This window comes from Platalea leucorodia (assembly GCF_965183815.1).
Source record: "Platalea leucorodia genome assembly, chromosome: 8".
In the NCBI taxonomy this organism is placed as follows: Eukaryota; Metazoa; Chordata; class Aves; order Pelecaniformes; family Threskiornithidae; genus Platalea; species Platalea leucorodia.
Window position 1 is genome coordinate 36,591,294 of NC_138830.1, and position 27,937 is coordinate 36,619,230.

The 27,937-nt window shown below is 46.7% G+C and overlaps 1 protein-coding gene across 2 annotated transcripts in view; it reads right to left on the reverse strand.

Annotated features, from left to right (window-relative positions):
- Nucleotides 1–26,893, reverse strand: part of GNAO1 (G protein subunit alpha o1) — a gene marked incomplete at both ends in the record, with an annotated part of 146,670 nt that extends 119,777 nt beyond the window's left edge. For both annotated transcript variants that reach the window (XM_082319886.1, XM_082319885.1), the window contains 2 exons: nucleotides 26,644–26,686; nucleotides 26,776–26,893. In XM_082319886.1, the coding sequence (XP_082176012.1) occupies nucleotides 26,644–26,686; nucleotides 26,776–26,893 (161 nt within the window). The remainder of the gene's footprint in view (nucleotides 1–26,643; nucleotides 26,687–26,775) is intronic.
- Between the last annotated feature and the right edge of the window lie 1,044 nt (nucleotides 26,894–27,937).

Consider the following 27,937-nt stretch of genomic DNA (forward strand, 5'->3'; position numbering starts at 1 on the left):
TTTGGAGAGTCATCAGCTGAAAAAGTTTGTACAAGTCGCTTTCCCCTTCTGGGCCTTGGTTTCCCCTCTGTAAAATGCAGGCAACACCACTTTTCTATCTTGTATGAAGTGCTATGAGAAGTACAGAGAAAGAAATACACTACAGAAGGAGAAATGTGTGTTAGCGAGTGACTCTTTCCTTTTGCCTTTGTCAAATCTGTACTACAGCGGGAGCCAGCTCCGGTTGCTCAGAGCTGTGAAGAAATCTTTGTTGTGCTCTGAAAGCCCCGCAGCGGACTGTCATTGTCAAACCCGCTGATGAATGGTTCCACTGAGCATCCAGACCCTGCTCATGCGGGAAAGCAGCAAGCCTCAATAAATAGCTATTGCTATTACTGAATCCGGATAATTAACACTTCTGCAATTTTATAAGGAAAATACTGTGGTGTTGCAAAGAACACGGGGGGCAGTTGGCCCTATTCTGTTAGTGTAAGCAGTCCTGGCCCTGGCTCTGCCTCTTAGAGGGCATGCCCTCTGTGAAATGCCAGCAAAGGGGATGATGTTTCTTCCCCTTCCCCTCCGTTCCTTTTTAGAACAGTTGTTTTTGGCAGGCACCACTCCCACTTCAGCGATTTAAGGGCTACAGGGAAGAAACCATACTCTGAAAGAGCAATTTCCAAAAACGTCTGGCTGCAAATGGTGCATGTTTATGCAGTGGCTCTGTTCCGGGGGGGTGGGGTGGGGTGGGGTGGGTGTGGGTGTGGGGGGGTGGGTGGGTGTGTGTCTGTGTGTCTGTCTGTCTGTCTGTCTGTCCGGGCGTGGGGTGTGTGTGTGTGCGCGTGTGTGCGCGTGTGTGTGTGTGTGCAGGCTCTGGTCTGCTGATTTTTAGGGCCAAAAATTAGATTTTGCAACCTCCAGACCAAGAGAATAAAGAGCCAGAAAGAGGGATCTCTTGCCTTGAGTAGGATTACCAGAGCCCTTTTCCCCAGGACATATGCCGGTTCAATGCAAAAGACTTTCAGGGAGGGTTGAAACACATAACAACCATGCAGCCGTGGTCACTGGCAATGGTACGTACACAAGTTGGAAAAAAAAAATCTTGATTATTAGATGTTTTGCAGATTTTCAGGTGTTTAAAGAGATGACTGATACGAAATTGCTGCTCTAAAGCATATAAGAATTGCATTCTTCAAATCTCTTAAAGTATGATGAACACACATACTTCTTTCTAGTTATATTTGGATTTTTAAAGTTTATGGGTCCACAGCCAACTTCTATGCTGCTATAGGGGATGAGATTTTTTTTTTCCCAAAAAACCCTGGAACTGAAGTCTCTCAAATTCACGTGCCTTCAGGGGCTTTTAAGGAAAATCCAGGAGGTATCATGAGACTTGCAAGAAGAGCAGGAGTGGGAACCCTGCAGTGGTTTCTGAGCATAGTGAGCACTGAAATTACCGGAGTAGAGACACAGAATCTTAACATTACAATTTATTTTTTTAAAGAAACAAATCACCAAGCTCAAATTGATTATTATACACAGTTATTTACTAAAGTAAAGGTCCAGCTACGTTCACTGACTGCTCCAAAATTTTGGCTGTCAAACTAAAATGCATAATCCCTTATGCCTGTTTTAAAAATGACCAACCCTTCTTTATTTCAAATAATATTTGCTTAGATTATGCTTCCAAGAGGGACTGGAGTTTTTTTGTTACTTAAAATCCAGCAGGTAATCAGCTAAGAGGCTCTCAGGCCAGCCACAGCTCTGCAGTAGTATGTAATGTGAAAGCTCAGTGAATCAGATTCATTTCCTCCAAGACCCAAAGGTAGCAAAGAGTCATACTGAATATTTCCTGAGAACATAAGTAGCCATGACAAACAGTTCTTCCAACCCAGAGAGGCACCAACCTGTTCTTCCAAATGCTGCAGGGATCACTGGCATTTTATTGCTTCTGATCCTTCATGCTTCTTTGTTTAAAATACAGTGGTGTGTTGAGCATCCTTCTCTCTCTCTTCCTTAGGCTCAGCTTTGTAAACAGCTCTCCTTTTCTTTGGGACAAAAGGGCCAGTTGCTGTGAGCTACAAAGCCCCTCTCCAAGAGGCACGGAGTGTGAAGACATGAGCGTGTACCTTGAGCTTGCTGAAAGGGGACATGTTTTGGGAAGTGAGGACTAGTGGTTATGATGCTGAGGAGGGAGGGGATGGGAGACCCTCTGGGTTTGACCCCTGGCTTGGCCAACACGTTGCCAGATGCACAGGCCAGTCCCTCAACGCACAGGCCAGTCCCTCAACCTCTTCCCACCTCAGCTTCTCCACCTGTAAAATGGAGCAATGATATTGGTCTCACCTTGTGAAGTGCTTTGAGATTCACTCATAAGAATACTCTGGACAGGTATTATTCTCATCTATCCATCTAGTCTTGCCACATCAAAGCAAAACTCATTAAACAAAATACCCTACTGTTGGGTAGTGGGGCAATTCCACTGGATTGCTGAATTGCACCGCTGGATGTAATTGAGGACAGAATCCGGCTCTAAATTGGCTCAGCAAATGTCTCTGCCTCACTTTCCAGAATGCAAGGCTCTCCCATAGAGAGACTATATATTGCTTTTAAAAACATAAGCAACGATTTGCCTGTATTCAAGCACAGGACACAAAAGACACCAATCCTAAAAACATAAATGCCTCATTCTAGTCCCTGAGCAGTCCTGTTGGCTTAAATGGGCCCATAGATGTGACTAAAAGCATGCATAGGTAAAATGCTTAGCACATTAAGGGAAATATTTCTATAACATTAAGCATAATATAATATTAAATATTAATTTATATAATATTTATATAACATTAGGGCATATTTAGGGCTAACAACTGGTTATAGAACAGAGAAACTGACTAGCACAAGGAAATACTAATTAAAATTACAGTCTTTATTCACTCATAGGTTTTCTTTCCCATTCTGTTCCTCTGCTTTTTGATTAGAAAATAACCATCACATTACACAATATTTTCCTCATTAAACTACAAAAGCAACAAAGATCCCTTGCTTCTTTGGCCAATTAGTGCCCATGTACAATCATCAGGAATACAAATCAAAAGCGTGTTCCAGCTCTGACCTAATAAGCCATCTACACAAAATCTAAGCTCCACATTTTTCTGTTACTACAGCAATTCTTTTTTCTTTACCCCAAAGCAATCAGCACTGAACATTATTCCCTCTCTTAGGAAACTACTAAATGAAATCGCATGGGCTGGGGGCTGCCAGTCACCTCCAGCTTTGGCAGTGCTCTTCTGTGGCTTTCTTTTCATCAACAAACCCTAAGTGAATCCTTCTGCACTCTGCTTGAGTGTGGGGCTGGCAGGGAGGGTGGCTCACAGGACACAAGTAGAAAGAGGCAGCTCTGGGAGGCTGGAACAGATCTGCATTTTCCTCAGGGCACATCCTGCAAACAGGGCCCTTTGTTCCTGGGGGCTGGTACCCGCTTCTCACCACAAACAGATCCCTTCCCAGCCTCTCCTTTTCTTCTCCTCTAAGAAAAAGGACGTTTTCAGAGTTTGTACTTCTACATCCACCCCCGCCCCACATCCGTGTAAGTTGTTCTCACTCAAACCAATTTTGCTCTCCCACTGAGTGCCGAAGTGTTGCAAGTTACACTGTGCCGCGCTACTGACGCCCACCCGACATCCATTTTCTGACCAATTTCCTTCTGACATGCATCTTAACCATCTTCAGATTCACTTCTGAATTTGGCCTAAATTGGAGAATAATATACTGAAACTCTGCTAAAAAGCAGTGCGTAATTGACCTCTGCCAGAAGGTGGATATGATCTTTTTTGTTGTTTTTCAGGGAAAACGGAGGGGGAGGTGCTAAGAAGGGGGCTGTGAGCCTGGAGTTTCAGCTCCTGTTTTCTAGTTCCCCAGCTATGTTATAGAAGGCAATTAAGCCGTGTCTGTTCATCAGTGTGATTCTATTTATTGAAACTGGTAATAAGCCCAGAATTAGTTTTTACTTGTCAAAAAAATGTTTCAGTGGAGAATGTTTTCAGAGTGGCTTTAGTGTGTCTACTTGCCTACAAGTAATTAGGTTTAATATTTGTCCAGTGGTTTTGGAAACCCAGGCGATAGGTTTCCCCAATGTGTCTCTCAGTCTGCATTTCAAGGTCCCCAGGTTAGTGCATCATCTGCTGCATGTCTGCCCGTGTGCTCCTGCGGGATCCTCCCGCCCCTCTTTCGGTAATGTTTCAGTTTCTTGGCCAATTTTGCCAAATCTGGTGGAGGCCTCAAAGGCAATGAGCTCCTAGAAGTGTTATGAAAATACAAGGCAGGGTAGAGGAGAGAAACCCTCCCCGTTCCCTCACTCAGGGACAGCCATGTACCCCTGAGGAACCAGACCAGTGCTCGCTCTTGAGACAAAATTCCCTGAAGCTGGAACTCACCATTTCCACTGCTTGAGGCATGATGTGATTATTCTGGAGGTTTAAAAGGAGAGGGGAGCATCAGCCAGAACATACGCCTCTCTGCAGCAGGGACCATCTTCCCGTGCTGGATGTACAGTTCCCAGCACAATGGGACCTTGCTCAGGTTAGGGCTTGCATGTGCTCCGGCAAAACCCTGAGTTAATCACAGTGATAGAGCTGTTCTGCTGCCTTACTAACTTCCACAAGATGGTCCTTCATGGAGGAGAGACTTCCTCCATCACTATGAACTTCCCTAATCTAATTACTGCTAATCAGAAGTGTGAAGAAAAGCATTTTCTCTGGGTCTCAGATGCGCAGCAGGTGGGGCAGCCAACTTGTCAAGTACAGATACCCATTCGTTTAAGTGAGAGGGGAGAGCGATGCACACTGCAAATCCTGCAGCATGTCAAAACAGCTGAAACCCCCATTAAGCGCCAGGACTCAGTCTGGAAGCTGTGTAATCCCTTTGAATTTTCTAGGAAGGGCTATGTGAAATTTAGTGATGGTGAAGAGGCGGAATTTGCCTATTTCTGCTGTGATTTGCCTCACTGCAAAGCATGCGGCACCTGCAGCTCGGGGCTGACCCAATGTGTTTATCTGCTGAACCCATCAAACCACCTCTTGCCATGTGCTCTGATCCTCCAGCCCAAATTAGTGGTGGCTCTGCTGCTCCAAGTGGAACAAATGTCACTGTCATGTTTCGCTTGGCCTCCTGCTGCTGCTTTGTTTTATTTTGGGTCCTGCTGCCTGTCAGGGAAGAAGCACGATCCTGATTTTGTGAGGTTCAAATGAGGAATTTCACTTTTAAGCTGAACAGCCCATCGCCAAATGGTTAACGACCTTTTTTTATGGGTATCCTGGAAAACTGAATCTTTCTCTCAAAGACATATCTTCAGGGCTTTTTCTGGCCTGCTTAAGCCAGCACGTATCAATTACTGTCCTTAAGCTGGCTAGGCAGTGCGGGCACCGAGGGTGTGATGTCCCCCGCGTGCCCTGTACTGGCAAACCACACTACTCTCTAAGCAAATCCGCCATTCCAAGGCACTGCAGAGGCAAATCATTCCACTGATAGAAACCTTGGCCTCTGAAAAGCAAACCCATCAAAAGCACACACTGCTTTGCATTAATGGGATGCTTTTCCAGGGGTATTTGCTGTGTTGATCAATGCCTAAAAAAATACACCCTTGGCTAGGTGTGCAGAAACACACATCATCTGCGAAACGCAAGAGCGACGGAACAAGCATATCTGACGCGAAGGAAATTTTGTTAGCCTGACACAATCTCAGAATAGCTAAACAGGGCAAAACAACGTGTATTTGTGCTCAAATCCTGATGATGTTTATTTACTAGGACAAATATAGCTGAGGGTAGCAACTTATCAACGCTTGCTTTATTTCAAGAGCAAATTGCTACCATGGAACCAGACATTTCATGTTTCCCTGCTATCGCCCAACAAAGAAAGCTCGCTTTACTAACTCGGCTAATGACCAGCAAAGTCGCCTCACGTGGATTATAAAAATAAAAAGGACAAAAGGTTCAGGATGAAAAATAACAATTTCCCTTGCTTGCTTTTGTGATCAAGCAGTGGGGAATTCACAGCAGAAAACTCTGCTTTGAAATAGAAAAATAATAGTAACAGTGAAAATAAATGACAAGGTCTTGGTTCTATTGAGCTTTACTGAGCCTGAAAACCCACAAGTTTTGCTCCTGGAGACTGTATGAGGATTCATTCAGAAGTCAATAATCAGCAGAGAGGGATTAGTGCCTTCCAATAACTGCTGTAACTACAAAGACAGTAAAAGGCTCAAACAACATCCATTATCTTATTCCTTTATACTGGCTCATGGCCCCGAGTTTCACATGTAGCACGTTTACTATTATGGCAACAAAGCAAATTTGATCAGAGCAACGCCAACAAATAATCTAACAGCATCTTTGGGTAAAATCTCCTTGATACGTCATGAATTTGCTGAGCTGCTGGACCCCAACCTGGCTTTTCCAGAGTGTGGAATATGCTCTGTCTTGCACAGCCTGACTGCATCTCCACATCTGCAGCTGACTGCTGCATGCAGGACTGCGCACTGGCCTTCCCATTCCCAGACTGACCAAAGGAGCCCTCCACACCTCAGCTAGGCTGGACAGGCCTAGGATGCTTTCAGCTTGTTCTGTCCAGGCGTTAAAAAAACAGGTTATTCTCCTCCCCCAGCTGTGATAAGAGCTCTGTTTCCCCATGTTTTGCAGTACCCACAGACAGATTTACTTAAAAGATTCATAATGTAAGAAATCAACTGGAAATGGAAAGTTCAGTATCAGATTAAATTGGTTTGGGTATCTGTGGAACGGCATATTTATGTACTAGCTTCCCAGAGACATCAAGCACTGAATCAATTATCTTAGCACAAATCTACAGATCATAAGTTCTCTCATTTGGGTTTGAAGTCACATTTCCATCCTGGTCAGCAAACAGCATTTTACTGCTATTCCTTATGGCCACATGACAAAATACTCTGCCCCTTCTGCTTTACTGTTGACATGTTTCTAGGATAAAAAAAGATAAGTAAAAGCAATCAGCATGCTTATGTATTCTCCCCTCCATGCAAAAATTTATTTATAGCAGAACCTCTTAGCTGAAGAACTCGGAACACTTTGCGAACTGGTTGGTGAGTCACCTGGCCTGATGAATCTTTACCTTAGCAGCCACCCTAACAAGATAGCGACCTGAATTTAGTTTTGAGCATGAACAATGCACATACCAAACCCTACTCTGAAGTGTGGTGTAGGCTTGCAGAGCACATTTGGTCCTGAGGGCTGATCCACAGCCTGGCTGCACCTGGAGCCTTGCAGCAATGGGATGAGCAAGCATGGGGAAGGGCAGGCGGCTGTGCACTGGATGACTCCTGTAGCCAAGTTTCCATTTATCTGGCAGAGAAAAGCAGTTGTTCTTCCGTTTTGGGTTTGTGTCCTGGAGGAACTGCCCTGTAAGCCACCGGTCCAGAGCAGAGTTTGAGACTACTGTCTCTTGATTCCCCTCTGGGTTTGTATTTCCAAACTGAAGACTTTTCTGGGACGATCAAGCCCCTGAAAAAGGCTCCCCTTGGGCCAAGTTGGGATGATTGTATGATGAATCTGTCACACAAGGCTAGGTTAATGCTTCCCTGATACCAGAGAGAAAAACTCCTCCTGGTTTCCACACCTACACTGCCACTGGTTCAGTGCTTAACGTCAAAACCAAAAGCCTGATTTTTCTCAACTTTTAAGTGAATTTACTGTAGACTGGTCTCTGCTCCAAAGTGTTCCCATAGTTTGTCCTATGTTCATACGGTGTCTCTTGGGGGGGGACCATGTGTGCAGTGTCTAGGCTCTAGGAAGACATGAGGCTACTACACCGGCTGGCTTCCACTTCAACGCAAATGTGTCACGGGGGTTGTTACAAGGGGTTACGTGATGAAGAAGAGGCCACAGTGCTTTGCTGCAGCTTTGGTGTAAACCAGCAAGCAGCAGCCCTTTTTGCGTGGGTGTACTGCAATCTTGAAACCAGCTTACACTGCCTACCAGAGCAGTACGGGCCATTCGCGGTCTGCAAATTGACTGGAGAAACCCACTGAACTAAGGCAACCCACGGCAGGACAGATGGTATCTCTATATGAGAAGTTTGTTATGTATCTCAGGGAAGGGACCTTATGGAGATCCCTAAGCTTGAAAAATATGAGTCCCTCTGTTTCTATTCCTGTGTTTTTATGTTAGAAAAGGCAGAGGGGTTGGGAAAGACAGGGAGAGCCTCGATCCACCTTAAACACCACCAAAGAGATGCAGACTAAAAGAAAACGTAAGCCCAACAAAGGCACTTGCTGAAAAGCCAACTATATCAACAAGCCCCAGCTACTGCAGCTCGGTGACTACGCTGCCCAGTGACTCCTGTTCAATAAAGGGCCGATTCTCCTCCCTTTTGGAAAACAATGTGTTCCACACACTGAAATAAATAACAGCCCCTCGCCAAGCCCCCGGCAGTGTCAGGGGATGTCAGGCTCTGCTCGGCGGATAACAAAGGCGTCAGCATGCAGCCAATCTCCTCCTGCCATCTCAGGCTGCCCTTGCTGCGCTGAATGAAATTTTTTCTCCTAATGGAAATGAAGAAAACCTCCAGTGCAGATAATCCTCCGTTATAATGGCAGTACATTCGGGACAGGGGCCAAGCAGCGTAAAGAACAAGCCAAATCTCTTTTACTTAAAGCCTGGCCTGAATGTGATAATGTAATGACTTCGGTCTGGATGTTTCAAATGCCATTCGTTGGGATTGACTTAGCATATAGATGACATCAACTAAAATAATTAAGAACGAGGAACCGAACAGATAGCATCAGCCGACTTCTCCTTCCCAACAAAGCTGGTATCCTTTTGCAAGTGGTCTAGAAGACCACTTGGTCTAAACACGGGTTAGTCCAACCCCACCAGTGCCCTTTCACTTCTGTTCCCCTTTGCTTTCTGTAGAAGGATCAACAACTTCCCTCTTAAACACAGGCTGAAGACCCAGGCGCCCTCTTTGCAAAGGCAAAGCTCCTGACTGTTTTGTGCCTAAGCTTTTTCTGGCCACTGCTGATCACGCTTTGCAGTCAGAACATGATCGAAAGCCCACTGAAGTCCTTGGGAAGATTCACATCAATTTCACTGGGTTCTGGATCAAGCCTATATACTGTGAGGTTCTTCTAGCAATGTAGGTTCCCAAAAGCGTGGTAGCCTTGGCTGTTGTTTAGCTTCCTATTATCTGTCATAGCTAACTATTATTTCTGTTTTACAGAAATAAAACACAGCTCAAACCCTGATACTAAATGCAAGCTTAAAATGGCTTTCAATTACTATCAGTAGGCTTTGAAATGCGATTGTGGTGACACCCCAAAAGAAGCAAAATACTTATGGGAGAAATTAAGCTAGTGGAATGACTGGTTATATTGAACATGCTCCTCATGCAGCTGGCGAAGAGCAAAATAAAGCTGAAATAAATTGATGACGAGCACTTTCTGGAGGAATGACAGTTTATCTTAAGAGAGAAAAGACCATTCAGCTTCTATGCTACAACAGCTTATGACACCGAGCACTTGCACATCTCTCCCACAAAACAGGAAACCAGTAGCAACCAGAACAACCACAACAGATCACTTTCTATATCCCATACCAGCGTAACTGAGGGCAGAAGGTAAAATGAGTGCAAAATGCCACCATTCTGATTTTAATATATCCAATTAGCATCATCCTGATGGCTACATAGGGTGGAAAGCAACAGGGGATTACGTTCATTGTTCATTTCAAGTCTTCCAGTTGGCAGATAAAGTCAGTCCTTTAGGAAAAAAAAATTCTCGTACATTGGACAAGCTTTGGAATGGTTACAAGCCCAAGATCTATTATTCTGGTTGAATTTATTACAAGCCCTAGGCATAGCATAAAAGAAGATCCTTATTTGAATGTTTTTATCTTCCTGGTCATCTAATTTAGCTTTTTCCAGGGTGGTCATTTATCTTCTTCACTGTTGCCTTCTTCATTTGCTAGGTTTAGAGATGAAATCAAGACTCGTCAGCAGCCTTGAGCAGGGCGTCAATGCTAGTTTGAATTTTCCTTGTCTTCTGTTTAATTGAATTTTCATTTGTATCTCCTCAACTGTTTCCCCTCCGAGGCCTTTCCCGCTCCCACCCCCCTTTTCTCCACTCATCCATATAGATCATACAAGCATTTCTGGCAAGCACCAGCTGCAGATACAGCGAGTTCTTGGGCATCTTCTACTTTTAGAAAACCACCAAGAGGCCAAATAACACCCCTGCTTGTTCTGTGAAGCTTGAAGCCTGCTTTTCAGACAGACCAGTCTCTTCATTAACTCTACTGCTTTCTCTGAAACACGTGTACAACATGGAGGACTGCAAAGCTACACATTTCTCAATGCAGAGGACAAAAAGCCATGTGTGGGTTTACAGTCTCTGTTTTGCTGGGTCAGCCTAGCCAGCCAGGACTTTGAAATAGCATGAAAAAGAATCACTTCTAGATTTCTCCTCCACGTTCCCCAAAAGCTGCCTTGAGCTCCTGGCAGGCCAGAACTCAAAATGCAGTCTAGCCATGACCTCTCTGCTTAAGATTCATTTGCCATCTGTGTAATCTCTCTTTCAGCTTTGAGTTTGCTTTCTTTGACGCTGCCTATTACAAATTCACTTAGAGGGATCTGAGAACCACTGAAACCTTCCACGTTGAACTGGTATCGCTTCCTCCAACCACTTCCTCCCGTTGTGGGGACAGAGCAATTCCTGTCTGTGGTTGAGGACAGCCTCTCTCGCACTGGACATCCTCAGTACGGGAAAAGGAAAGCCCCACCAACTTCTCCATCCAAACTTTGGTAAAAAGCTTAGGAAAGATACAGTTTAGCCCAGAGATTCACCTGTTCATATTTCTGCTCCAACAGCTGATATTGTTAAGAGCTCTTCTGCGCTGAGAAGTGATTAGAAGAAGCAAGAGGAAATTTCAGACAAAAATTTCAGGCTATTGGAGAAAGTTCTTTAATCTGAAACCTATCTGCAGTCAAGAGTGATGTACAGTTGTGAAAATCTTGGTGTCTGTTGGTCATTTACAAGTAAATCACACAGAACACTGAGGAATATGTGATCAAGAGGAGTTCTGCATTAGGACAGAGCTGGACAAAATGACCTTTCCATGACCTCCTCCATCACTGACTAGTACAATTTCTGCCTGTACTTCATTATTCTGAAGCTGTTTACAATTTTATCCATGACAAGGGCAACTTCCATCAATCAGTTCTTGAACCTGGAATTCCTGGCTCTTTATCAGAGGAAACCAAGATTCTCATTTGAATATTCACCTTTCTTGCTCTTTTACGCAGCACTTGATCCATCACTGAAAAGCTGACATTGTCTTTGACAGTGATGCTCTGTCAATCTGACATAACCTGAGAGACATTCAGGGTATGTTTTGATACTAAGTGAAAGGCTACAGCACTTCAGTCATTAGTAATTAAGTGTGACTTCGCTATTGGACGTAAGATCTGCTTCTGTTCCTATGTGCATTTGCATTTATTTTTACACTCATCACACTGCTGTTGGGTATATACTGCATGAACTTTGGGCAAATGGTCTAGTGTCTCTCCACTTACAGTCAGGACCACTACTCATGGTAACTTATATTAAGGAGGTCTTCTAGGAGAGAATAAATCAGAGATTAGAGAAGGCTTGCTTGTAGTGTTTTAGTGTTGGCTATGGAAGGATGGAAGGATGTATTTTAAGAAAGGAAAAGCACATGGTATTGTTTTGTCTTTTAGCTTGCAGAGTTTTGGGTCCTGCTTCTGCAGCCTCATTTAGGAAACTAGTCTTCAAGACTTACCATGAAAACAGGGCTTGCTAAGATCTCTCTTGTTGTTGGCATTCTCTTATTGTCACACCCTACCACGCGCATCTAACACTGCGAATGGGGGGTTGCCATTTCTCCTGCCAGCCTTTGCCCTTCTTAACAGCTCTGACAGCTCTGATCCACTTATTCTTGGCACTTGCTTTGAGCAAGGTTCACATCAAGGTGCCAGTGTCCAGTCTGTGCACTGTTGTATCAAGCCATTGTCAGTCTTCTGGATGACTGCTTAGGAAACAACCTCCTTTTGTTATCCAGAGCCTGAACTTGATCATGATTCCTCATTTGACTCCTGCTTTTAAATATCAAGCTCTGTCTCTTTCTGCCTCTTGTCCGCATTTCACCGTCTGCACTCAGTTCTTGTCTTTGACTGGTGCTGCCAAACCTCTGCCAGGCTGGCCATTTCTCTCCTGTTTGTTTAAAAGTGATGTTACAAGTCAACAAAATAAATATTTGGGGCCTTAATTTCTGTTCCTTCAGGGTACAATGCAGGAACTTAGTTGAAGCCAGAAGGTCACTGGTGCAAAAGGCAATGGGAGAGGTGGTTTGTTCAAATTCAGATGCAAGTGGGGTTTCTGAAAACACTAAACTGTGTGGTGTGTTTTCTTGTTATTTCCCAAGTTACTCAATACATAGCATCTTCTTGGGAAACAGGCTTATTGTGTGAAAGCTTCTTTTAAGGAACTTTTCCTTTAAGGAAACACAAGACCTATGGAGGAAAGGGAGATGGGGCAGGCTCCTTCTGGAAGCTTTCGTGAGGCTATGAATGTGACAAATATCTTTCACAAGAAGGACCTTCTAGCCTGGTTTACTTACAGTAAGAGCACAAAAGGTGTCTTACTGAAGCTGTGAACTGGTGAGCCCTTGTGAGGCAAGGGGAGCACTGGGATAGCTCACTGTCTGAATGGGATACTGGGTGAAGATGGTGATTCTGTATGCAGTGCTCTTCCCTTTAAAGGGCAGCAAAGACCTATGCAAACCACCCTGGGCACCACTGTTAGGCTGACCACAGCAATACCAGGCTTTTAATGCAGGCTTCAAAATTTGCTCCCAATAAAATGGAATTTGAAAATGTTGTTCACCACTTGTGTAATCAGGATTCTGCAGCATTTTGGCAACACAGTGGAAGAAAGTTACCTTATAAATTACAAAGACTGTGTCTAAGGCTGAGGGGAAATAAAAGAGAGAAGTCTCCAAAGCCCAGGACAACTAAAGCTTGTTACAAAACCAGAGACATCATTCTAGTGTGAAGCAAACCTGAGCTTTGCATTAAAAATGTAAATGTGATTGAAATAGCATAACCAGATTAAATGGATTTGACCTCCACAAGCATAAAAGATGGTCTAAATACACTGAAACAGCAACAAACGGCTGCACTTTCCTTTTCACTGCGTTGAGAATTACTGGAAATTTATTTAAAAAAACATAGAAATTTCAAGCCAGTGAAAAATTTGCATTTCTTTTACAGGAACTAATAGGAGAAAATAAGGCTGGTTTGGAAAAAAACACCCGTGATTTAAATGCCTAAAGGTACAGAAAGACTTTTGAAAACTACTTTTCAAAGTCTTTGAATGTGACTGCTTTGCCCTCAAAAATTAAGCCCTAACACACAGAACTAGCCAGGAGTGACTGAATCCTTCAATACAATCTCACATCTCAACCTTCAGTACACTGCTGCCTTATGGGAGCATTTGATGGACATTTCTTTCTGGGGTTTTGTTTTGGGGTTTTTTTTTTGAGTTATGTTAACCCAGATCAGCGCCGGAGTCTGGTTCACTGCACTGCCATACATCACCATACAAGCATCACCATACTACTGTATCTGAGCAGGGATGGACAGACAGAGGTGTCTTAAACCCACACCACCAACAAAAAGAGATGTCAATCAAACCCCAATCTTAGGATTTCAGAAGGCTGACTGTAAAATTCTGTGTGGAATAAAACTGAGAAAGCAACACCTAGAAGCAAAGAAACAAACCGAAGTGGTGTGAAGGGGAATTAAAAACAGTAACCAAATATTCCCAGCTAAGTCTTGCTTTTTATGCATTCTAAGGGAATACTCTGGTAATGCCGCGCAACATTGTCCCTCAACTGGTTTCCACATAGAGGGGTAGTTCTTTAATTAAAACAGAAGTTAGAAACACTGAATAAGGAGACTAATTTGGATTTTCTTGTCATAGAATCGTTTAATAACTTGGGCTAGAGGTCCCTGCCCAGAGCAGAGCTACCGTCTCAGGTAGGTCAGGTTGCGCAGGTCCTTGTCCTGTGGAGTTTTGAAAATCCCCAGGGATGATGATTCTCCCCTTCCCTGCACCCAGTTCCACTTTTGCATCGGCCTCCCCATGAAGCATTTTTTCCTTACATTCTCTCTTAATTTCCATGAAACATGTGTCTGTTGCCTCTCATCCTTTCACTGTGTATCTCCAAGAAGAGTCTGGCTTCATCTTATCTCTAGCCCTCTGTGAGTGGTGGAAGAGGGCAGTGAGATCTCCGTCAGCTTTCTTTTCTCCAGCTCCCTCAGCCTCCCTTCACCCAACCTGTGCACCAGCCCTGAACGCCTTGGTGGCCCCAATTTACCAGTGGTTTACCCCTTGGTTTAGGAACAAAACCCAAAACTGAACACTGCATTTCAGATGCAGCTTTGTGAGGGGATAGTAGGCAAGATTTAGTCCCAAATGATCTCACACCACCTCATTTCTTGAAGTCATTAAATACATATATAAAATACTACAGTTAAACCTGCACTTCCTAAAACCAGTTTTTCTTCTCCTGATACAAGTAACATGGCAAATAACTGTAACTGAAATAAATTTGAGAGCTGGTACCTGAGAGCACCTGAGACAAAAAGGAAAGGAGGGTGGCATGAAAAAGGCCACAACACAAGAATCTTTTTTTTTTCCTGATCTCTGTTTTCCAAGAGGTGTAAGAAACAGAATGAATATTTCAACAAAGCTTGGATACACAAAGTGACACTAAAATTGGGTGGCAATCAGCACAAGCAGAGATGATGCGGTCTTCAACAAAGCTGAGGTGCAGGCAAACCTATTTGTGTGCAATAACCCAGTTCTGTTCAAGCCCATTGATGCTGATGTGCACATTATTAGAAAACTCAATTGTTCTGGGGTTTGGGATCTGAGCGTGAATGAAACATGAGGTATGTCTAACACTGGGACTTAACTACATACAGATTAGTAGCATCTCTAATTGGGCAGCACTGCAAGTCCTGTGGCCTCGCTGTCAGCAGTACTGAGCAGTTGTTACTGTCTTGAAATCAGCCAGCTGTGGGGCTCAGCGCTTCTGAAAACTGACGGCAGAGAGTTAAGCACTGAGCAAGTCTTCGGGAGGATCAAGACAATCATTCTGCTGAATGAGGAGGATTCTCCTGGAGAACAGACAGAGCAGGATGTGTTAGAGAGCTTCAGACAGGCTCTGCGCTGCATGGGTTTGTGCCCAAGTTAATGAGGGAGCCAATAAAAATGTTATGATCTCAGTCATTTTAAAAAACTCAGTATATTTATCCAGCTACTGTGGAATTTAAATACACCACTTTGGCTGGGTTTCTATCACTGTTATGGACACTTCGTAAAAAATTTTTCTACGTCTTACTGGAAACTCCAAAAACCTATTCCAAAGTCCTACGCAGGAGTACTTAAAAAAATCAGAAAGTAAATTTAAACCTGAATATGTGTTTATGCCAGAAGGCCCCACCTATTTGTTTGATCACAGATGGGAAAAAATAGTACAATTTGATGTCTCCAATCAGAACTAAAAGTACCAATGTAATAATTCAATTTTCACGCTCTGTCATGCAGGAAAAACATTACAATTTGTTTATCCAAATATGAATTAAAAATAAACTTATTTCTTGAAAGGATCAGTAAACAGAAGAAGTAGATAAATAAAAAAGTAGCTAAATAAAGTCTAAATTCCGAATTATTTACTGAACCGTATGAAAATTACTGATTTCTAATTCTTTATCATTTATGGGCTCTCTCTTGGTATTTCTGTCCTCTTCACGTTTTTTTTTTGTTGTTGTTGTTGTTTCCTTTTAATAATCAGCTACGGTCAAAGAGACTGAACAGACATCAATATCACCAAGGAACATACCAAGATTTTGATTCACTATCAGTACCTGGATCCCCCAGCGCCAGCACTGGCTTTCGTCTCTCCCACACATCCCACCTCACTGCAGAGGTAAGGCCTGGCTGGTCCCAGCCACACAGCAACATGCTTGGAGGGGAATTCATGTCAAGCACAAGGCTGCTGGCAGGATGGGAGTCTCGGGGGCCCTTCCTCTTTTCTAACGTGACCCTGATGCCATCAATCAATGTTGGAGAAATGCCGACCCTCGAGCTGGGATTTGGCAAAGCACTCTCCTCTTCCTCCTTACCAGTGTTTCACGAGGGCTCAGCGCACACAGAGAGATGCAGATAACAAACCAAGGACCATCAGCTCATAAATCTACCGTTCAATTTAAACATCTTAAATGCACACATTGAGCAGCATCAGGTTTCCTGCTGAAGAATAGGGCAGCAACCACCTTGAAAGTAACAAGTTGATACAGCACTTTGGGTTTTTTGCTGAGCTGTCAATCAGGAGAATATAAATTTATCATAGAGCTAAACTGAGGAAAACAAGGGCATGCTACTAGGAGCTTTCTGACATATTAAGTAAACGTCTTCCCATTCATGTGGAAAAATCTGTCCGATTTGGCTAAATAATTAATCACCGAAGGGTGACTGGTGATTAATGAACAGTATGATGATGTTTTGAGGTATATGTTCATCACAGCAATTTTCTTTCATCCCAGTGATTTGTGCTAGTGTTACTGATGAAGTGTGATGATAAAGGCTCTGCAACGTTTGCAGTGGGGGTACGTACATTACAGTGATAAATATCTGCCTATTTTAGAATTTGTAGGCAATGAGACGGGGCCCCCACCTAACCTTGGAAAGGAGCATCTACCCCATAGGCATCAGTGCACCTTACCAACCTGCCAACAAGTGACTAATTTCTCATTCTCACAAGGGCCACGTGGAAGGCGCTCTATTTGACCAGTGGAAAGAGCTGTTTCAGCTGCAGCAAGCTCTGACCGCTCCTCCTGTAATACCCTTTTGCATTGCTTACAGATGTAAAGAGGCTGAGAGTAAATAAGAACAGATTCCCAAAATATACTGAATCAACGACTCAGTTCTGCACTACTTAAGTAGCCAACCTGATTTTGTTACATTCAAAACTCATTATGAGGATGGTATGTCCCTCCTGTGGAAGAAGCTAAAAAGAAACCTCCATGCTGTGGAGAAGCACATGCCATGCCAGCCCCGAAGGAGCATGAGAGAGGATGACGAATTCACATAGGCTTAGCTATCGTGATCTCAAATAAGGACACGCAGATCCACGTTGTGGTGTCCCAGAAGTGATTTGAAAATCTCACCACGAACGCTGGGGAGACCCAGAGCTGGCCAGCATCAGTTCCACACAAAATTCCTCCAGAAATACAGACATGGTACTATTTCATTGAGAGCCATCAAAATGAGGTAACTCCACCACCTTTGCTGTAAAGGCAGGAGCTGGATTACAGCAAGGCTCACGCTACCAAGGCAGAGAACAGGGCTGTAATGAATAAGGAGCACTGTACTGGCAGTGAGGAAACATCGCTACATCACTGCGAGCTACCGCATACCACAGCTCCAGAAATCTAGCAATAAAACCTCTCATTTGTTATCTAGATTATTCTGCCTAACATCCATTTTGTGTGCTCAGTCTTTCCTATGCACTTTTGCTTAATGCCTTAAAATTGGAGCTACTAACTCCAATCATCTCTAACAGGGAGAGGATAAATCACCAAATTCTGCTAGGAGGTAGTATACATTTTTATCATCTAAGTGATATTTTCCTCGATACAGGCCCGTTCTTATCTCATCCCCTTCTGTAACAATTCCCAGCTGATGCAGAAATGTTCCAGGCCTTGTACCAGACTGTTACAGTGTGTACAAGTTGCTGTTGATGATGCTCTTGTAGACAAGAGCATTTAATACAAGTCTGAAGTTGCTGAAGAGCCTCAAAGCATGTTGAGTCACTGCTTTGCCTTTCAGACTGTTTTAAGCACTGGGGGGTGATGTTTCAGAGCAAAGACATGCACAAAGGTGAGACGTCCCTTCCCGGCTTCCCTGCCAAGGTGCCAACACTGGGGTGATGAATTCTCTGAATAGGGTATTTCTGGAGTAGGGTGTTCTTCTGGACCTGTGAAAGCTGCTGAGCCCCTCTCCGCTCACTGAAGCAGCTCCTGGAGACAGCCCTCATGGCCTCCCCATGCAAAACATGTACCCCTGCGTTTCTACGCAAAGTAGCCTGCCACATGCCAAAGAGAAGAAAATCCCTTTCCTTGTTATTAAACCTTGTATTTCCTACCAGCACTGGATCCTGCTTCTGCCGAAGCTCCCGCTTCCAGTTTTCACTGAACACCATGAACACCATAATCCTAAAGAGAGTCAGGCCAACACCTTTAGGCTTTCTCAGAGAATGGCAGCTAGCACTTCAGCACCCTTATTAGGATCGGCATCTCCCAACCTTTCCCGAAAAGCAACTCCTGCAATGTTAACCAAGCAGAATTTCTGTTGAAAGATTGCACAAGTTATCCTGTATCAAACAGAATACACAATAAATTGTCTTTGGCTCCTGAGGACACAAAATCCCACAGGATGGCCTGATGGGGCAGAGGGGGCTTACTAATAGCCATGGCCCAAACTCCTTGAGGCATGGGAGGACTCCATGCTACCCACACCCCTTTCTCTCTCTCAAGCTGCTGTACTTCAGCTCCTTTGTTTTAAGCTTACAGGTTTTATACTGGATGAAAGGTCTGCTGATGAACCGATACAATTTTTGGTGACCAAGCAGAGCAGGACATGCCCAAGAATAAAGAAAAACAAAGCTATTTCAGTTCTGCCAATCCTTCTCTTTCAATGTCCAAAATATTATTGATTAGCAATTTGAAAATAAGTGTGATGTCAGCTTACTACACAGCTCCCTGGGCTCCCTTCTGAGCACTGTGCTCCTCAGTTCTTTCTTAATTAACTTGAAAGCTGGGGAGGGTAAGCATTTTTATTGGTAAGCTAAGAAATGCCTCCATCAAGAGTTTTATTCTGTTATCGCAATAAGCGCACAATGATTGAGCTTTAGATGAAAGGACTTTTTTCTCCCTTTTGCTCAGCACTAGAAAACCATCAGTTCCTTTGCTTTGTGTTATCCAGTAGCATTTTTAAGGCTTTTGCATTTTCTGATTTTAGGCAGAATCCTAACAGCATCTTATAATCAGGACTGTAATCCTCCAACCTCCCGCATCTGCCATTTGCATGAATGGTCTTAAAAATAACATGAGAATGATTCAATTAACAGTTTAGGGGGATTTTTACATTAGGCAGAGCATTTCATCAGCATTAGGAAAATCATGGCAAAAATCATTAGTATTTCTCTCTAAGAATGAAATAAAAGAATTTTTGAGGCAAGAAAAATGGCCTTGGGTTTAATGTACCAGTGGTTTTTAGAATGTGATTTACAGACCCTTTGCTTCCTGGTTTTGTTTTTGTGAATGAAACTTAGCCATTTCCAGCATCCCACCAGTGCCATGTAAAATTTGAAATTCATCAGATCTCATAAAAATTGTACTTTGAACAGACATCATCCTCAGTGTAGGAAGAATTTGGTCCATAGTTTAGTGAGGTCAAAGAGAGCAAGAGGGGTCAGTAGCATTCTGATTGACTCGAAGTAAGTGAGGTTGCTGGTTTCAATCTTGCTAATGCAAAATAAAAAATAGGAATCAGGCTTCAAAAATAACCAAGCAATTCAGATGGTTTCCATGTGTTCATTTGGGCCGTTTTTTATTTTGCTCCTAATTCTTAAGCTAGAATAAGGACATCTACTTTTTAACTTTCCTCTAAAGTGAGGAGAGCTGGAAGTTTTCTTTCAAAAACAAAACAGAGAACTAAGCAAAGAACCCCTGAAAACAGAGCTTGCCCAGTCATCATGCGAGTCCAGGCTCCACAGAAGCAATTTCAGGCTCTACAGAAAACCACAAATCTCATGAGATTTGCAATTGCACCAGAAGAGTGACAAGACTCTTAAATATCCTGGCCACCTGAATTTGAGAAGGTTTTGCCAATTCTCTTCTGCCAGAGCTTCTCTTCCTCATAATGAATAAAGGACCAAATCCTGTCTTCTGCAGTCAGTTGCACTCAGGGTTTAACCATGGACTTCAGAGTATAGAGGATAGGTCCTTGTGTGCACTGTGAACTGCTGCTGGCTCGTAAGAAAAGCTTTTTACCTTCCTCATCGCTTGAGCAGCAGGTGAATGAACTCAGACATTTGCAAAATCAAGCTCTTGGACCCTGCACTTGCATCAGGCTTTCCAGCTGCAAATCCACCAGCTTCAATACTCATTTGTGATTTTCTATCCTGCAAATCCAGGAGAAACCAGGAGAGCTTGATACTTACAGGGGTAGGCTGTTAACTCTGCAAAGCGGCTGAAGAAAACTAGCTCTACCATAGGCAGCTAATTATGAGTCTGTAAGACACTACTGACTGCCTGGCTCTTACTTTCCAGGTGACCAGCAACCTGCTCCTGCCTTGGCCAGCAGCGAAGCATTTCTTCATTTCACGCTTTCTCTTGACCAGACCAAGCAGAAGAGCCAACAAAGTGCCTCTAACTCCATTATTTGTCTCTCTCTCATTCCTCCCCCATTTTGATTATCTTCCCCATATTCCCCAGGTAAGCATACTGGAGAACTCATATCAGATGTGAAGTTGTATCCCAGACAGATGGAAAAGGACAGACTGAAGAGGAAAACCACCACCTTTTTTCATTTGTCATGACTCAATCTAATGTCTCTTAAAACTTCTGGGTTAGCCAAGCCATAAAACAAAACAGATCCCTGGTTAAATTTGTGCAGCAGATTTGTCTCTTTCTTCAGAGCTCATTAAAAGAACCACTTTCATCTCATTAGATTGCTAAAACATTTCCAACAGGACTAGATGTGTCATGTCAGAATATGACAGGCAAATTTCTTTTAAGGTTTTAAAACTAGGTTGAAAGAGAAGCTATGAAGTTCACTGTTGTCACTGAAAGATATTTTTACTTTTATGAGTCCCTAAAACAAGAAACAAATTAAGAACTGTCAAGGAAAAAGAAAAAAACAAACTCCAAAATGTATTCCATCTTGCCTGCTAATATTGTTACTGCTTCTCTCTGAAACCTCTCTCAGTCTAATAACAAGAACCTTAAGTATAAAAGAACAAACTATGGTTGTTAATGTTTTGGCTTATAAGCACAATTAATAATACAAAAGGAAGGAAATAAGTGCTGAAAATATGATTACCCTTTGCAACTACAAGCCAAAATGAACAGCCTCACTTTCCTCTGTTCCCAGGTCTTATTGCTGCCTGGTTCAGAGGCAGTCTCCCTCTGCTGTGCCATTGCAGGGCATGGAAAGTGGTACCCACAGCACGCAGAGATGCAAGAAATCATCTGGGAAGGAGCTGGGGAAACAAGCTGCAGCAAGGGAGAGCTCCCTCCTGCAGCAGGCTCCACTGGGATGGTCGCTCATGCCCTGGCAGGAGACTCTGCCTTCCTCCAGGCAGGCAATGCACTGGTTAGCTGCCATCCCTACACCCCAGAACTGCCACAGCAGGCAGTCTTCCTACCAGATACAGGTTTCACTGCCAAAACAGCCCCACCAGAGTTGCCTCTCTGCTGGGGTCTGAAGAGCAACAGTATGCCATACGTACTGTGCCAAATCCACACCCAGGGCAGAGTGCACTGGAGCAGGTCTTGGGAGAATGACACAACTTCATCAGAAAGGCTGCAGCTCTTTCCCCTGCTTATTGAAACCCAGTTCAAATACTGCCCCGGCACAGCCTGTCGCTGCCCTACTTTGGGCCTTAAGTCACAGAAATCCTGGAAAACAGAGCAGGAGACAAGTAAGGATGAGGATGGCTCTGCCTGACCTGATGCTCTAGGGAGGTTTGTGCCTCTGGGCTTCCAGCTCACACCGAAATCAAACAGTTCCCGGACGGGAGCAAGGCGGCGGGGCCGAGTGGAGGTCCGCACCCAGTGCCGCAGGGCAGAAAAGCTGCACTGAGGGGTGGGACACCATGAAGATGCAGTTTGCGGTCCTCCCCCCAGGAACACGCCGCAGAGGCAAAGCAGCCCCACGCCATAAGCCCCCGTGGGGTGAGGTATTCCCGGGGGAAGGGGCTGCGAGTGTGAAATCACTACAGCTTTGAGACACAGACATGCGGCAAAGAGCACTCGAGTGGGTGTTCACAACACATCATTTCGTTTCAATGGCATTTACCATCAAATTGCTGAGATGGGCTCTAAAACCAGTGGGCGGGGACTGCTTCTCACTCTGAAGAAGTTCATTAGATTATAAGTAATTCAGTTACACAGAGAGCAAGTAGAGCCTGGGGCTGTTTTGAGGGGCTTTTTGAAAAAGGTCAAAACAATATATCAGATGGCTATTGGGACTGATGGCTGTTGGGGAGAAAATAGTAGATATTTAAAGATAAGCATTGTACGCTAGTGTATTTTTCTCCTGATTGATCACATATTCCCATCCTTCTCATACATAACATAAAAGCATTTTGCAAAAAATGGCACAGCAAAGAAGCCTATCAACAGAGGTACTGCTAGCATTCCTGGTGAAGTGAGACACGGCTGTTTTGGAGGACATGGAGGGCTGGAAGCTCCGGCATCTTGTGAAAGGGAGCCAGACCCATCTCTCTGCTCCCAGCTCAGCAGGGGACAGAAGCTGTTCCTTCTGCAGGGCAAAATCCAAACCCAAACCCAAAACCCCAAGATTTTCCTGTGGGCAGGTGAAGCCATGTCTCCTCCTGAATGCCACAGCCATCACTAACCCCTCGTTTGGGAAGGTGAAGCATTGCCCCGGCTCACCATCCAGAATGGCCGCTGCTGAGTAGGTGGCAGGACCTTGTTTTTGAAGCCAGGCCAGCTAACTCAGCCTCTCTGCGTTACCGCGATTAAACACTGAATTCCCTAGAAGCATCATGCTGATGGCAGCGGATGGTGTCCCCACACGAGCAGTCCATCCCTGCTCACCACTGGACCGTTGCATGTATTTAAGTATTCTGCTGAGCAGTAACAGACGGAGATATGCTTGGTGTCTTCCTAGGCTGGGGCTTTTGATGAACAAAGACATTCACTACAGTTATAAGTCCCCACAGAAATATCTTAGAATAACAGCAGTCTCGATTCCATGCTACAATCCAGGTATTCCAGAAAAGATCACATATTCCAAATTCTGCATGTGGTCAACATTTATTTCAAGATATAAGATCTAAAAAATGTTGACATCCACTGCAGTCCTACAACAAAGTGAATTTGCTGAGATAGGATGGTGGGAGTGGAAGACGAATTTCTCTCATCCAGTAACTCTCACCCTCTGGCTTGGATCTTCAAAGAAGGACCCAGATTTGCTTGGTTAAAGCTGTTTTCTAGTTTAAGCTGAGTGAAAATAGAACCTCGTCACAGCCTGATTCTGAACACCATGGCACACTCTGGAGTCTCATTGGCCTGCATGGCACAACCGTGCCTTTTGGGACTGTTCCCCTGACTAGCTTGGCCCTGACCCTGCATTCTGAGGCATGGGTGAAAGTATCTGGACTGCAGGACTGGTTGTGAAAAAACAACAAGCAAACCTTATCAGCCACAATGGGTGTAGCCAAAGCGCAAGGGTTAAGGGTGTCAAAAAGACCTTAGGTGCTAAGAAAAGTGTGATTCCTAGCCTGTGTTGCCACTGTTTGAGATGTACATGCTAGCCTCCAGTTCCACCTCTGCCATTCACCCGTACCTCTTTCTTTGCTGGATAACTTCCTGCTCCCCAGCTGAAGAGTATCTCCAAATATTTTGCTAAAACATCCTTCATTAATTTTACAAATTCTAATCCCATCCTGGCTACACTCTCAAATTATTGTAATTTCTACCTGTCACTTCTTCTCTCGCTACCTAATATTTCAAGGATTAACAGTGTGTAACCTCTTCTTAGTCCTCTGTAACAATGTCTGCTCTCTGTTCCTTTGTCTTAGCGTTTTCTCATCTGTCTACAGATTCCTGTGCTTCTTTTCAAGGCAATATCCAAGTGTGAAGCTGCTTTAGCCATTCATGAGGATGAGATTTATTATCTAGAAGCACACCAATAACACAGTATTAAAAAAATAAAATAGCAGTCTCTCTCATCAAAATCTAATGAACATGCGATTTAATCTTGATTAAGAATTCATTAGGTTCTCAGCAAGCCTGTCTAATGGAGCTTGACCAGGTGAAATACTAATGCCTACATTATATTTAAATTAATTTTCAGAAATGTTAATTTCCTCGAGTTGTTCCCTGCACATCGCTCTCCCTGGTGCCCGCGGCTGCGCGGCTCTCTCCAGATGCCTGCTGCCGTGCTCATAGCAACACCGCTGTCCCCACCCGAGCCTCCGCACAGTTCACTGGAGTTTCCACACTGACAGACGCCTCCCAGTTCCCAACACTACGAGCCCTTTCACCATAGCAGCCTTCTTGGCATTTTCAAGTCAGGTACAAAGCTGCAAGCCTAGCATGTGTTACTTTAAGACTGTTTCATGGAAAAGTTATATATATATATATACACATATATCCAGATATAAAAATAATAAAAAAAAATATATCTAATGGGGTATATTTCAGTCCTCAATATACTGATCTAGTCCAGCAAACAGGTTATTATCTTGATGCAATTTGCTTCGAAAAAACAAGAGCTCTGGTCTTTGGAAAACAAGAGTCACTGTACACTAATTGTGTAAGCCAGCGTGGTCACTGCCTGCCCTCCTGCTTATGGGCTCTGTGTGTATGCACTGCTGCACTGCTATTGTGGTACCTACAGCCTCTCCCTTCAACCAAAACCCATTGCCTGCCATTCCAGCATGCTTCTGCAGAAGCAATTCCTAGAGATTAAATAATTTATTGGTGTTCATCTGCAGTAACGTCTCCCCTGATCCACCTTTCGCACACAAACAAGTGCAAACCAAACCCACCCCACCCAGCCCCAAATCAAACTGTTGGGGTGGAAAGCCCCCTTTCAAACCGTGAAAGGGGAAGCTCGGCGCCTTTACAGAAGAAGGGTACACAAATGTCGGTGGGAAAAGACGTGGAGACCGCCGTGCACCGGAGGCGAGCCTCCTGGCAGTGAGACCTCCCAGATCCTCAGTGCCTTGGGAAAAGCATTGCCTCAGGCGGGGATGATGGTTTAGTCCTCTGTGAACCCCCCAGGGCTGGACACAGCGGCCACAGAGTTGATACAGAAATATCCGGGTCACCCGCTAAGCCACTCCGGCTGGAGAGGGGCTGGGCTGAAGGCCCGGATCTGCCCCACTGGCGCACGCACACTCACACGCACACGCACACTCACGCACACGCACACGCACACTCACACGCACACCCGGGGCGGCTACGGGAGCGCAGGGCAACAGATTGCCGAGCGCCGACGAGCCCCTTCGGCTGTTTCCGAGCCCGTTCGGCTTCTCCCCGACCGCCTCCGAGCGCTCTCCGAAGGCACCCGAGCGCGGCGCTCGGCCGCCGCCGGGAGGAGCCGAGCGGAGCCGAAGCGGCCGCGCCGCCGGCGGTTCGAGTCCCCGCTGGGCGCTGTCCACCACGCGAACCGCCTGAAAGCCGCAGCCGCGCCGCGCCGCGACCTGCCCGCCGGCCGGCACGGCCCCGGCCCCCCGCAAAGGCACCCGCTGCCGGGCCTGCGGAGCTCAGCCTGCACCCCCCCTCCCTGCACCCCATCCACACCCCGCTCTGCCGCCTCTCCCCCTCGCTAAGCAACCCCGGTCCCCGGGGGGCCCCTCCCAGCCACGGATCCCTCTGCAACCACCGGCATCGCAGAGCAGCGACCGCTCCGTGCGCCTCTCCCCGGCTGGAAATCCGGACCCTCAGCCCGCGCCCGGGCTGGTTCCGTGATGGCGCCCGCCTGGAACCAGCCCGTCATGTCTGTTTCGGTGGGAGAACCGGGTATTTCATGGTATTTTAATTAAAAAGGAGGGGAAAAATAAAACAGAATAACCCTGCCACGGGGGTACCACCGCCCCTTCATTAGCCTTCCCCTGCACCTGCTTTCCTATGGGATGCAATTACTCCAGCCACGGTGACGCGTTGGCAAAGACCGTGCGGTGGGGTTTTTCACTGCTGTTTATTGCACGGTAACGCCTAATTAAGCAGAGGGAGAGCGTGTGTAGGGGAGCCCCGGGCTCGGGAAGGCAGCCTCGGGAGACCCGGACCTCAGCGTTTGAATTGGGTGATGGGCGACCAAGCTCGTCTTTCATTAATTAAAAGGAGAGGCTAAAATCTTAATCAAGGGGGCTCCGAGTGGTAGGCAGCGTTGATATAAATCCGCAGAGCCGCTAGAGAACACCCCGACATTAAGCTTAACTGACAGCGGTCCGCTTCACGGGGACATCTGCGCGGCCTCGCCCCGCGGCTTCGGGGGTGGTGGGGGGGAAGGTGGGCTGCGAGCGGCCGCAGTCGCGGCCGCTCGCAGCCCACCTTCCCCCCCACCACCACCCCCCGAAAGCCACCGAGCGACACTTCAGCACCACATCGGCCCTGAACAGCAGCGGGAGCGGAGCCTTCCCCCCGCCGTTTGCCTTCCCGCCCTCGCGGTCCCCTCAGGTAAACATGGCGCCCGCGGCCCTCACTCACCTCAGCGAGCCCCCGCCCCGCTCTCCCTCCCATTAACGCCGTTTACTCACCCCCGCCCTTACCCACCGCTTCCCCCGCGGGACTTACTTCATTTGCTTCACGATGGTGCTTTTCCCCGACTCTCCGGCCCCTGTTGAAAGAGAGACGAGGGGGGATAAGCGCGGGGGAGGAGGCGGGTAAGGGGACGCGGGGCAGGGCGGGGGGGCGACCGGTTCTCACCGAGCAGGAGGAGTTTCACGTCTTTGGCGGCGCTGATCCCGTCCTCCTTCAGGTTCTTCTCGATGGCCTTGCTCCGCTCCAGGGCGGCTCTTTCCTCGGCGCTCAGGGTACATCCCATGGCGGCGGCGACAATTTTAAAAAAAAAAAAAAAAAAAAAAAGGGGGGGGGGGGAATGCAGCCCCCGCCGCCGCCGCCGCCTCGGCTGGCTCCCGCGGGCAGAGAGGAGGAGGCAGGGGCAAAGCCGGCCACCGGCGGGCGGGGCGGGGGGAATAAAAGAATTAAAGCAGATGGCCGTGAGCCTGCGGGCAGCGCAGCGCCTCCGCGGCGGGGCTCCCGGCTCCCTCCTGCCCCTCTCCCCGCGCCCGAGCGCTCAGTGCATCCAGCGGGGCTGCTGCGGGCACGGCGAGCTCTTCCCGGCCGGGAGGCGGAGGCGGGGGAAGAGGAGGAGGAGGAGGAGGAGGAGGAGGAAGAAGAGGGTTGGCGGCGGGGGGAGGGTCCTTCCCTCTCCCGTGCTCCGGCTGTCGCGCTCTCCCCGCTGCGGCGGGTCTCTAACGGGCGGCGGCGGCGGGGCGCGCTGGCAGCGCTCGGCGGAGCCGAATGGAGGAGCGGCAGCGGCGGCGGCGGCGGCGGGAGGGAGGGAGGGAGGGAGGGGGCGCGCCGCGGCTCCGCGCTCCCGCCGGCCTCGCCCGCTCCCGTGACGCGCGCGGTTCGCGCATGCTCGCCCCGGCCCCGGCCGCAGCCGCGCGCCGTTCCCCGCGGCCGAGCCTGGCCGCCGCGGCCCGGGAGGCGCCGCCGGACCGGGGGGGCCCGGCCTCTCCGCGGGTCTCCCGAGGGGAGGCGGCGCGACGGGGTCAGGGCCGGGCTGCACGGCCTCCCCGCCGGCCGGCACGGAGAGAGAGGTCGCGGCCTGGGTGCCCGTCGCCCGGACGGGAGAGGCCGTGACTCGGGCTGCTGCCTCCCCCTTCCCGGTCGCTCGGCGCTGGGGTCTGCCTTGGCCCAGCAGCGCAGGGCCCGGCGCCTCAGTGCTCGGGGGACGGGGAGACGTGCGGCTGGGGTTACGTGGGCGCTGGGCTCCCCGAAGGCCGCCGTGCCGCGGCCTCGCGCAGGGCCAGGCCCGCGCCCAGGCGCCACCCGCCCCGCCGTGCGGCGGGCGTAACCCGCC